We start from the raw sequence: 11,132 nt of genomic DNA on the forward strand, positions 1-11,132 counted from the left end.
TTCTCTGTATAGCCCTGGCTGTCCTGAAACTCATTCTGTAGACCAGGCTGGCCTTGTACTCAGAAATCATCTGCCTGCCTCTGCCTCCCGAGTGCTGGGATTAAAGGCGTGCACCACCACTGCTTGGCTTCTTTTCTTTTCTTAAAGATTTGTTGCGGGCGTGGTGGCGCGCACCTTTAATCCCAGCATTCGGGAGGCAGAGGCAGGTGAATTTCTGAGTTCAAGGCCAGCCTGGTCTACAAAGTGTTCCAGGACAGCCAGGGCTATACAGAGAAACCCTGTCTCAAAAAAACAAAACAAAACAAAAAAGATTTGTTATATGTAAGTACACTGTAGCTGTCTTCAGACACACCAGAAGAAGACGTCAGATCTCATTATACGGATGTTTGTGAGCCTCCATGTGGTTGCTGGGATTTGAACTCAGGACCTTCGGGAGAGCAGTCAGTGCTCTTAACCATCTCTCCAGCCCCTGCTTGTCTTTTCTCTTGGAAACAATCTCTATGTTGCCCAGGTTGGCCTCGAATTCACAGCAATGCTCCTACATCTGCTCCCAAGAACTGAAATGACAGGCGTGTCATGAACCCCACCTGGTGCACAGTCTCTTACTAACTGTTGATAACTGCTCAAACTTCGTTAACTGTTTTAACAATATCTTGTTTATTTTAATCAACTTCCTGTGGGCTATTTTCGTAAAGAGGAAGTATCTCGCCTGTTTTGGTCATAATTGTAAACTCCGGACAGTCTAACCTGTGCAGCTCATGCTTATTATCAGTTGAAGCAAAGAATAACCAATGTACAGGGAACAACTATTTTCCAAGGGCACAGGCTGGTCTGGAGGGCGTGGTTTGGCTGTGGGCGGGGCCTCCCGCCTAAACCTAAGGACCGGATGCCTGGGCGGGGCATCCTATAGTGGTGCTCTCGCTTCGGGGCGGGGCCAACAGGGCCACGATTTCTTGGTCAGGATTAGGGTTTATTTTCTTTCTCCCTTAGCATTTCCTCCCCAGCGCCCTGGCTCACCCGAAGGCACCTCTTCCCACCACTCGGATCCGCTCGTACTTCTCCATCTCATTTCTCAGTTACGCTTCTGGAATCCCGGTGCGGCGCGTGCGCGGACCCTCCCATCTGGGAGCTCCTCCTCCTGGCCGTAAAACTTTTGTAGGGCGGAGCCGGCGAAACGGGGGCGTCTGATGAGTCTGGCGTCTTTCTCTGACTTTGAACTCAACCTAGAGGCAAAATCGTGTTTCCCCAACGAGAGATCAAAGAATAGTCATTCTGGGTTTCTTGGCGAGTCCCTCACTGCTCAGAACCGTACCAGCCACCAGGCACACGCGTGGCTTGGGCATAGGTAGTTAGACTGGAGCGATACGGCGCCCACTTATGTTGCCCGGCAAAACCGAGATTGTTCCTCCAAAGGTCTAATGCGAGTGGAATGCGAAGATCGATACAGTCCCCACTGTCCCGGACGAGTTGGCACTACTTCAGAAAGATAAAGGGATCCCATGATTGGCACGTAAAGGATAAACCACTAAAACCGATTCGGTCTGTGTGGGGCGGGGAGCGGGGTTATTCGGTGTTAGTTGAGGGAGGGACCGGGAAAACCCCAGTTGAACAAACTTATTCACCTGAAGAGTACGTGACGTGGTCTCTCGGTTGTAACAACTACTGAGCACTGTGCTCTCGGTTTCTCAGAACCCGCACAAAACGCTGCCGTAGGGGGACTCGGTACTTTACTCAAAACTTATAGCGTCGTGGTGGGGGGGAAAACCCAGAGAAGTTTCTACGCTTCTGTCCAGAAATAGTGGGCTGCTTGATACCGCTGCTAAGGTTTCGATCAGAATGAATAAAATCCTGACTTCTTCAGGACGCCCGCAGCTCTAAGGGAGTTATAAAATGTCAGTATTCAGGAGGTGGTCCTTAGCTAACGTTCCTATTTCTGAATGGGCGAGGAAAGCGAGAGAAGGGTTGTTTATTTTTTGTCCCCGCCCCGCCCCGCCCCGCCCCGCCTCAAACTAGTCTACGTGGAATGACTGGAGGGAACCTGCGGTCACTGGCTCAGGCCGGAGTCGGCTGGTGAAGCAAAGAGGGGGTAAAATGCTCACCCAAAACATTACATCGTGCTATCACTTAGTAACCGAATGGCCCTTGAGTGACCCTGGGGACCCATGGGAGTTAATGTGTAACCCTGGAACCATCAGGGAAGGCAGAAAACATCCAAAAGGCTTAGGTGCCTGGGAGTCTGAGCTTGGGTTTCTGTCCCTCCCCCTCTTGAAACACCGTTCTCCTTGTCCCCACTTTTTGCCCGCGTTGTCCACTTCCACCTCCCAAAGGCACACAGCCCTTCACTCCTGCACCGCCTCAGGGCTGCTCCTTTTCTCCCGGTCTGCTGATCCCGCTGCTCCGCAGAGCAACTGCCTTACTCTCTCGAATGGAGGCGGGCTTGGATTCCACATCATAGTGAGGACAGACTGACACCTAGTGGCCAGAAGCCGCAACCACTCCAGGCCGCTGCCCTGGAGAGAGGGTCACCCCAGCTGTCTGGGCAAATCGGCAGCCTTCCCCGCCCCAGCCTCCAAGGAGCCAGAAGAGGGTTGGGACTGTCTGAGGGAGGTCTGTGACAACCGCTGTGCTCCAGGAGCCCAAGAATGATGGGGAGAAGTGTGGTGATGGTGGGTGACTCAACAGTTCCTAAGCACCACTCGTGCGGGGCGCGGGAGAGGCAGGTAAATACGTCGATCCGGGTCCAAGAGAGGAATCGAGTCTGGGCGGAGCCGTGGTCTGAGGCGGCGCTCCGGAGCCCCGGGATCAGCGTTCAGCAGCCCGGGCTGTGCGATGGTCCCGCCCTGCTCTGCCCTGAAAAGAGTTGGGAGAAGAGCGTTCTCGCAGAAACTGCCCAGGGTGTAAGAGCCACCGGTGGCGGCGGACAAAGTCGGGAAGTGGGCTAGTGGGACCGTACGCACGAGGGCGGCCGAGGACGCCTTCGGATGTCGGGAGGCGCCAGACAGGGGTGCCTCGGCAACGACGGCGGGGACAGCCCCTTCGCGCTCGAAGTCGGCGGACTCCGGGCGGGGCCCTGGGGGACACCGGGCTCGCGCCAGAGGCGCCCGAGGGGCGGGGGCAGGCGGCGGCAGGGGCGGGGGCGGCAGGGGCGGGCAGAGGCCTCACTGGGAGCGCGGGGAGGAGCGAAGGGGCCTTGAGGGCTCCTCGAAAAAGTGGGGCTGGCGGCCCGCGGCAGAAACGATCGTGGCGCGCTGGCCAGAGACGGAACGGTGTTCCCAGAACTGTCGGAGGAGACGGCTTAAGGGGCGGACTGACAGACGGCAGGAAGGGCCAGCATGCCCCTACTGTTGCACCCCGCCTGGCCGCTGCTCCTGGGCGCCACGCTGACCTTCCGGGCACTCCGGCGCGTGCTCTGTCGCCTGCCCCTGCCTGCACACGTGCGAACCGACCCCCTGCGTACCTGGCGTTGGCACAACCTACTCGTCTCCTTCACCCACTCCATTGTATCAGGGATCTGGGCACTGCTGTGGTGAGTGAACAACCCGGGGTAAATGAGATGGCCGTGGGATCATTCGCGGGGTGCTCGGACTGGGCTCCTGTTGCTATTCCCATCACTCCCATCATGGGTGAACAGACGCCAAGGATCTCACCTGATTCCGTTTGGAAAACTACCCAACCAAGAACGGCTGTGGGAAACCCAAGGTACCTGGGTTTTGGCCAAGTCCCTCCTTACTCTCCAATCAGCCAATAGTAGGCGCCCAAAGCGCCCTGGGACTGGCAAGACTGTTGGGGGAGGCAAGGGTCCTCCGGGAGGCTACAACCGCGAGAACATCCCTTTTCTCTATTCCAGCTTATGGCAAACCCCTGAAATGCTGGTGGAGATTGAAACGGCGTGGTCAGCTTCTGGCTATTTGCTTGTCTGCTTCTCTGCAGGTAGGTTATGCCCAAGAAGGTTAACATTAGGTCGGAAGATAAATTTAAAAGTGTTTAGTCTCTTCCTCTTTCCCTACCTCTCCACTAGGGTACTTTATCCATGACACAGTGGACATTGTGGTCAGCAGGCAAACTCGAGCTTCTTGGGAGTACCTTGTTCATCATGTCATGGTAAGGGGGAAACCGGTGAAATGACACAGGCAAAATCTTCACAACCCCTGGAGCCAGAGAGGGAGGCCATCTTAACCCAGCATAGTCTGGCTTCTAAGTTCCCTAAGACTCTCAATGTTTAACTCTTTGTCTGGGGACAGCAGAGTGCCTAGGACTGCCTACTATCTAGGTAAACAGAATGTCATACAGAGTTAGACCCTCATGGACAAAGTCTAATGCTAGTGAATAAGAAGCCTTAGAAGTAAGGGCGGTGTTCCTCAGCTTCTGACATGACCCATTTTCATGTGCCCTTGTTCTGTCACTTGTCCCCTAGGCTATGGGCGCCTTCTTCTCTGGTATCTTTTGGAAAAGATTTGTTGGTGGTGGCGTGTTAACACTACTGGTGGAAGTCAGCAACATCTTCCTCACCTTAAGGATGATGATGAAGATAAACAATGCTCAGGATCTCCTCCTCTACAAGGTCAACAAGTATGTCAACTTGGTCATGTACTTCCTCTTCCGACTGGCCCCCCAGGCCTACCTCACCAAGTTCTTCCTACAGTATGCTGGCCAGAGGACCCTGGGAACTTTCTTGTTGGCCATCCTGCTTATGCTGGACTTGATGATACTCATCTACTTTTCTCGCCTCCTCCGCTCTGATTTCTGCCCTGATCGTGCACCCAGGCGCCAACAAAAAGACAAATTCTTGACTGAGTGAGAAAGTAGAACCCAGGACTCGTGAGAGGGATGGCAAGCACAGCTCTAGAACATAAACTAGGACTCTGCCCCAAGCCTGGGTGTACTCTGGGGCCAGCCTTTCCACCTTAAGCTTACACCCACACTATTGAAAACACTAATGAAAGCTCTCTGAAGTCCTGTTCTTGGGCAAGGGTTGAGGGAAGCAGACCAACCGGTTGGGCATGGTAAATGGGTGAGGACAAGACACTGTCCAAAAGCCAGCCAACCCATACTGCCCTGAAATGGATGCTGACAATTCTAAAATAACCCCTCTGCCCTTCCAAGCCCTGGTGTTGGTTTCACACAAGCTTCTACCAGGGAAGGAATTCTTGTAAAGCTTGTCCTTTGAGCCTGTGATGGAGCAGTGTCCCAGGACAACTAACACCTGTCTAATAAATGGCCCTGGTGCTGAGCGTGGGGACTGCATCATCATGTGTCCCCATTGGGTTAAGCAGAACAAGGCTTCATTGCTCAAAGCTGAGGAAGCCCACCACCCACCCCGTTACCGCAGCATGGCCTTGTCCCCAGCCCAACTAGAAAGCGACAAATGACAAGCAGCATTATTTATGGTGAAAAAAAAAGTATATATTTAGAATTAGCCATCTGGACTCAGTTTAGATGATCCCAATCTGAAAAACAAAACAAAAGGGAGCTGAATTACTGGAGCTGAATTCCTTAAGTGTGCAGGGAGGACAGAACAGGGGAGGGTGGGGCTTGTAGGGAGTAGTCAGATTCGGTATCGATGCAGCATCCTAACAGAAATGATCATCTTTACCTTGTTGGCAACATCTAGGGCATCATAATCAGGAGCCAAGCGAACATATGCCTTCTTCTCTCCGTCGGGCCTGTGTGTGAGAAGGAAGCCTCAGAGTTGGATGCTCACAACCCCTGGCCTTCCCACATCACTCCAAATCCCTCTGAAGCATCAGTGGTTCCTTTGTTGTTGTCATTCTTTTCCAAACATTGAGTTTTCCATCATCTGCACAGAGCAGGCTGTGCCACCATAAAACCATGGCACGTTTAAGTAAAGGCCTACAAGCTTTCTGATCTCTGCCTGGTCCCACTCACCTTATCAGGGTATTGACTTTGGCCACATCAATGTCATAGAGTTTCTTGACAGCCTGTTTGATCTGATGCTTGTTGGCCTTGACATCCACAATGAACACTAGAGTGTTGTTGTCCTCTATCTTCTTCATGGCTGACTCTGTGGTCAGTGGGAATTTGATGATAGCATAGTGGTCAAGCCTAGGGAGAGATGGGAGAGGGAAATGGGGTAAGCTGTCCTGGTGCCAGCATCCAACACATGGTTTCCTTTAGAACAAGACTAGGAAAGAACAAGTGCATCAGACAATAGGATCACAGTCATCTTTATCAGACTTTGGTCGCTAAATAATGTCATCACATGCACCTGAACCATAATGGGCTCAATTTCCCATTTAAGAGTCAAATCCTAGCCGGGCAGTGGTGGCACACACCTTTAATCCCAGCTCTCGGGAGGCAGAGGCAGGCGGATTTCTGAGTTGGAGGCCAGCCTGGTCTACAAATTGAGTTCCAGGACAGCCAGGGCTACACAGAGAAACCCTGTCTTGGAAAAAAAAAAAAGAGTCAAGTCCTGTGTATTCTCTTGACTAAAGAATCAAGTTTAATTCATGCATTTATCCACTGAAGTTCCACATTTACTATGAGACCAGATCAAATAAATAACTAAAGAGAAAATTGTGCTCAACTGCTAGAGGTTGACTACACTCCAGGACTATTCTTTGAGACAGGGTCTCACAATACAGCACAAGCTAGCCAAGAGCCACACTCACTCACACCCACACCTCTGGTCTGAGACATGGTCCCCAAAATGACCTTGGACTTCAGATTCTCTAGCCTCCACCGCCCAGCATTACAGGATAACCACCAAGAAGCCTACTGCAACTCTAAAATTGGCCTTGAGCAGTTGGGAGGCAACTTTTCCTTGAGATTCTGAAAAGCCAAGTCTTTTACTTATGCAACTGCCAACTAATGACTCAAAAATTTCTAGGTACAGAGTTGGGAGGTGGTGGCGCATGCCTTTTATCCCAGCAATCAGGAGGCAGACAAGATTTCTTAGTTCGAGGCCAGCCTGGTTTAGAGTGAGTTCCAGAATAGCCAGGGCTACACAGAGAAACCCTGTCTCAAAAACAAACAAAACAAAACACAAATTCTAGGTACAAGTAGGCAATGAAGTGTGTCTGCTAAGTACTTCCCCCATAGACAAAACACTTTTCAGTAAGCACATTCTCCCAAACTTGGCTTTGAGTAGTGTCAGAATTTTATCAATTAAGTGTTTTTTCAGGCTGGAGAGATGGCTCAACTGTTGAGAACACTGACTGCTCTTCCAGAGGTCCTGAGTTCAATTCCCAGCAACCACATGGTGGCTCAAAACCGCCTGTAATGGGATCTGATGGACCCTTCTAGTGTATCTGAAGACAGCTGCAGTGTACTCATGTAAATAAAACAAATCTTTAAAAAAAAAGTGTATTTCATAACACCATTCGAAGGCCATCACTCCCAATGCTACAACTTAACCCAATCAATCAACACCATTCTCAAGTGTTCCACCAAGCCCCCTGTCAATTGGAACCAAGGTAAGCAACATGTCTATTGAAGTCAACTTTCAAACATTGACTAGACATAAATAACTTATAAAGGCCTCACACTTCCACACCAGCTCCTTCGACAATTGTGTTTTATAAGGGAAGATATTGGGTGGGGAGTAAATTAGGAACTCCTTTTTTCCCTCCAATATTTTACTACGTATTTACATCCCCAAAGTCCCCTACACCCTCCCCCCATTAGGAACTCCAAATGCCCTACTACAATGCACTAGCTGCGTCCGGCATCCGTACGTACTTGTTTCTCCTGGGCGCACTCTTTCGAGGATATTTTGGCTGCCTCCGGAGCCGCAGGGTCTTGGGCCGCCGGAAGGTGGGTGACGTTCGGATCTTCTTCTTTTTGTGGCTGTGGACGCCTTTCAGCACGGCCTTCTTAGCTTTCAAGGCCTTCGCTTTGGCTTCGGCTTTGGGAGGGGCAGGAGCTGGGTGAGAAGGACAATTAAAATGAAGAGTGTGACATTCGTAAAGTGACCCCTTCCGCCGGTCCTGTCAGCACGTGCATCAGTGGTTCCTTTGAAGACATCACAGGTCTCAGGAGACTTTAGATTTTTCTCCATCATATGCACGATCCCGCAGGCAAAGAGAATTAACCCCTTGTGCCATCACGTGGGTGCGTATAACCCCCATTTAACGTGGGAAAGGGCGAATAAGGACTCCTTTTAGTCCCTTGTAGGTTTGGAATCACGGAGCGCCACCCCGTGGATGTTAAGAAGCTTCCCAAAGTCAAATGCTTGGCCGTCAGGGCCGGCTGCCGGCGCAGTGGCTTTGCCAACCCCCTTCAATGTACTCAGCCCATGCGGCGTGGCCCACGCGGTCCTCACACCCGGCAGTGGAGCCTAGTCGCGATAGTAGCCACAGAATAAGCCCCCCATGGCTTAGGCGGGCATTCGTCTTCCCCGCGAGTTCGCTCTGCGGGTATCCGAGGCGGACCTGACAGACTCCCATGCCGCCACATACCTTCCTTCTTCGCTTTCGGCGCCATCTTGGCGAAAAGGATGGCCCAGCCTAATTCCGATGAGCTTATAAAATGAAGTCTCATACAAGTCTCGCGATAGCTGATACATAGCACTGATTGGATAAACAGTAGTAAGGGGCTGTCTGGGAATTGTAGTTCCATTGCATTACGAGCGTGGGGGACCAATCATGCGCCACCTTTCCCGGTGAGCCATCTCACCAGCCCAGGTTTTGACTTTTTGTTTGTTTGTTTTTTCTAAAGGTTTATTTACTTTATCTATGTGAGTACACTGTAGCTGTACAGATGGTTATGAGCCTTCTTGTGGTTGTTGGGATTTTTGTTTTGTTTTTCGAGACAGAGTTTCTCTGTGTAGCCCTGGCTGTCTTGGAACTCACTTTGTAGACCAGGCTCGCCTCAAACTCAGAAATCCACCTGCCTCTGCCTCCAGAGTGCTGGGATTAAAGGCGTGCGCCACCACTGCCCAGCGTGAATTGCATTTTTGGGACGTCTTCTCACTCTGGTCGGCCCTGTTTGCTTTCCGAGCCAAAGATTTATTTTATTTATCATTATACATAAGTATACTATAGCTGTCCTCAGTTGCTCCAGAAGAGGGTGTCAGGTCTCATTATGGGTGGTTGTGAGCTACCATGTGGTTGCTGGGATTTAAACTCAAGAGCTTCAGAAGAGCAGCCAGTGTTCTTACCCTAGAACTCTGTAGGTTCTGGTTTTGTTTTGTTCTGGTTTGTTTCCTTTTGAGTTGTTCTTTTGGAGACAGGGTTTCTCTTTGTAACAGTTCTGGCTGTCCTGGAACTCACTCTGTAGACCAGGCTGGCCTCGAACTCAGAAATCCGCCTGCCTCTGCCTCTGCCTCCCAAGTGCTGGGATTAAAGGCCTACACCACCATGCCCAGCCCAAATATGGATTATACACACCTTTATTCTCAGCAGTTCAAGCCCAGGTTGGTCTACATGGCAAGTTCCAGGACAGCCAAAGCTACATAGAGAGATCCTGTTCCAAAAACAAAACAAGGGCTGGTGAGATGGCTCAGCGGGTAAGAGCACCTGACTGCTCTTCTGAAGGTCTGGAGTTTAAATCCCAGCAACCACATGGTGGCTCACAACCATCCTTAACAAGATCTGACTCCCTCTTCTGGAGTGTCCGAAGACAGCTACAGTGTACTTACATATAATAAATAAATAAATCTTAAAAAAAAAAACAAAAACAAACAAGCAAACACAAAACCCATGGAAAATATTTTTTAGCTGTTTTTTTCGAGACAGGGTTTCTCAGTATAGCCCTGGTTGTCCTGGAACTCACTTTGTAGACCAGGCTGGCCTCGAACTTAGAAATCACCTGCCACCTGGGTGTGGTGTCACATGCCTTTAATCCCAGCACTAGGGAGGCCGGAAGATTGACACAAAGTCAAGGCCAGCCTGTGGTACACAATAAATTCCAGATCAGCCAGCACTACATAGTGAGTTTGTCACAAAGAGATAATAAACAAGATACAAACAGAATGCAGTTTGCCTAAGTAGTGGAGATTAAAGGGAAGCTGTACAATGTTAGGACAGGATTTTCTCCAACTTCTCCATATGACACCTGTGGGAGACGGAGGTTGTAGAACTGAATCCAAAGTAGTCATCACTACGGTGATGTTATTACCACAGTGATTTGGTGGCAACAAAAATGTCCACGGTAAGGGGCTGGAGAGATGGCTTAGTTGTTAAGAGCACTGACTGCTCTCCCAAAGGTCCTGAGTTCAAATCCCAACTATCATGTGGTGGTTCACAACCATCAGTAATGAGATCTGACTCCCTCTTCTGGAGTGTCTGAAGACAGCTACAGTGTACTCACATATAATAAATAGTTCTTTTTAAAAAAAAGTGTGAGATGGGAAAGAAATCCAGAAGACCTACAAAAGAGCTACACACACACACAGGGGGTTAGGGGGAGGCATAGAGAGTTTTCCAAACAAATTTTATAGAAAAAATTGGGGGGGGGGGGNGGGCAGGCAGTGATGAATTATGCCTTTAATCCCAGCACTTGGGAGGCAGAGGCAGGAAAAATCTAAGTTTGAGGCCAGACTGATCTACAAAGCAAGTTCCAGGATAGCCAGGGGTACACAGAGAAACCAAGTCAACAACAGCAACAAAAAGATTTTACTTTTTTAAATGTATGTGTGTGCATGTGTGTGCATGTAGGTAACCACAGAAGCCAGGTTTGTGATACCTGAAGCTGGAGTTCCGGGTGGTCCTGAGTACATGTGAGTGCTGAGACATGAACTCAGGGCTTTCTCTCAGAACGCACACACACTGTCAACTGTTGAGTCAGACTACAGTGTCTAATATTTAAAATGATTTTATTTTATGGGTATGAGTGTTTTGCCTGCATATAACTGTGTAGCACATGCATGCTTGGGGCAGGAGGAGATGAGAAGAGTGTGTCCAATCCCCTGGAACTGGGGGTACAGCAGAAACCCAGATCTCTATAAGAGCAGCAAGTGTTCTTAACTCTTGAACTGTCTCTCCAGACCTAATCATTGTTCTCCTCCTCCTCCTCTCCTTCCTCCTCCCCTCTCTCCCAACACTGCTCTGGATTGCCCGGAGCACTTTAAGTGAATCAAGTTGGCTTCAAACTCACAAAGGTCTAACTGCCTCTGCCTTCAAGTGCATGGGTAGGCCATCACACCCAGATTTTTTTCCTTTTTTTTTTTTTTT

The 11,132-nt window shown here is 50.1% G+C and overlaps 3 protein-coding genes and 3 non-coding genes across 8 annotated transcripts in view; 1 reads left to right on the plus strand and 5 right to left on the minus strand.

Annotated features, from left to right (window-relative positions):
• Positions 1–1,175, minus strand: part of Nek8 (NIMA related kinase 8) — a 12,630-nt gene extending 11,455 nt beyond the window's left edge. For both annotated transcript variants that reach the window (XM_021213124.2, XM_029546110.1), the window contains exon 1: positions 1,018–1,175. In XM_021213124.2, the coding sequence (XP_021068783.1) occupies positions 1,018–1,064 (47 nt within the window). In that variant the 5' untranslated portion in view covers positions 1,065–1,175. The remainder of the gene's footprint in view (positions 1–1,017) is intronic.
• Positions 1,176–3,127: 1,952 nt separating this feature from the next.
• Tlcd1 (TLC domain containing 1) lies at positions 3,128–5,272 on the plus strand. Of its 2 annotated transcripts, none has more exons than XM_021213429.1 (4): positions 3,128–3,526; positions 3,848–3,930; positions 4,019–4,101; positions 4,415–5,272. In XM_021213429.1, the coding sequence occupies exons 1-4, from the start codon at positions 3,333–3,335 to the stop codon at positions 4,796–4,798; spliced, it is 744 nt and encodes a 247-aa protein (XP_021069088.1). In that variant the 5' UTR covers positions 3,128–3,332; the 3' UTR covers positions 4,799–5,272. The 2 variants fall into 2 exon arrangements, with proteins under 2 accessions (XP_021069088.1, XP_021069089.1); XM_021213430.1 differs by having other exon boundaries at positions 3,134–3,699.
• A 106-nt stretch (positions 5,273–5,378) lies between these two features.
• Positions 5,379–8,485, minus strand: Rpl23a (ribosomal protein L23a). Its single transcript, XM_021212993.2, has 5 exons — positions 8,418–8,485; positions 7,699–7,882; positions 5,887–6,063; positions 5,594–5,663; positions 5,379–5,447 (listed from the first exon to the last, which is right to left on the minus strand). The coding sequence occupies exons 1-5, from the start codon at positions 8,440–8,442 to the stop codon at positions 5,433–5,435; spliced, it is 471 nt and encodes a 156-aa protein (XP_021068652.1). The 5' UTR covers positions 8,443–8,485; the 3' UTR covers positions 5,379–5,432.
• Positions 5,739–5,803, minus strand: LOC115065400. The gene has a single exon (XR_003845195.1). It is a non-coding gene; the product is annotated as a small nucleolar RNA SNORD42 (small nucleolar RNA).
• Positions 6,156–6,227, minus strand: LOC115065411. Its single transcript, XR_003845202.1, has one exon. It is a non-coding gene; the product is annotated as a small nucleolar RNA Z17 (small nucleolar RNA).
• LOC115065399 lies at positions 7,957–8,026 on the minus strand. The gene has a single exon (XR_003845194.1). It is a non-coding gene; the product is annotated as a small nucleolar RNA SNORD42 (small nucleolar RNA).
• Positions 8,486–11,132: the final 2,647 nt, after the last annotated feature.

Source organism: Mus pahari, chromosome 14 (genome assembly GCF_900095145.1).
Source record: "Mus pahari chromosome 14, PAHARI_EIJ_v1.1, whole genome shotgun sequence".
Lineage (NCBI taxonomy): Eukaryota > Metazoa > Chordata > Mammalia > Rodentia > Muridae > Mus > Mus pahari.

Coding starts and splice junctions, on each gene's coding strand:
- Tlcd1 (XM_021213429.1), top strand. CDS start 3,333: ATGCCCCTACTGTTGCACCCCGCCTGGCCGCTGCTCCTGGGCGCCACG. Junction 3,527..3,847: donor GGGATCTGGGCACTGCTGTG/GTGAGTGAACAA, acceptor TCTCTATTCCAG/CTTATGGCAAACCCCTGAAA. Junction 4,102..4,414: donor ACCTTGTTCATCATGTCATG/GTAAGGGGGAAA, acceptor CTTGTCCCCTAG/GCTATGGGCGCCTTCTTCTC.
- Rpl23a (XM_021212993.2), bottom strand. CDS start 8,442: ATGGCGCCGAAAGCGAAGAAGGAAG. Junction 6,064..7,698: donor AGTGCGCCCAGGAGAAACAA/GTACGTACGGAT, acceptor ATCTCTCCCTAG/GCTTGACCACTATGCTATCA. Junction 5,664..5,886: donor AAAGTCAATACCCTGATAAG/GTGAGTGGGACC, acceptor TCTCACACACAG/GCCCGACGGAGAGAAGAAGG.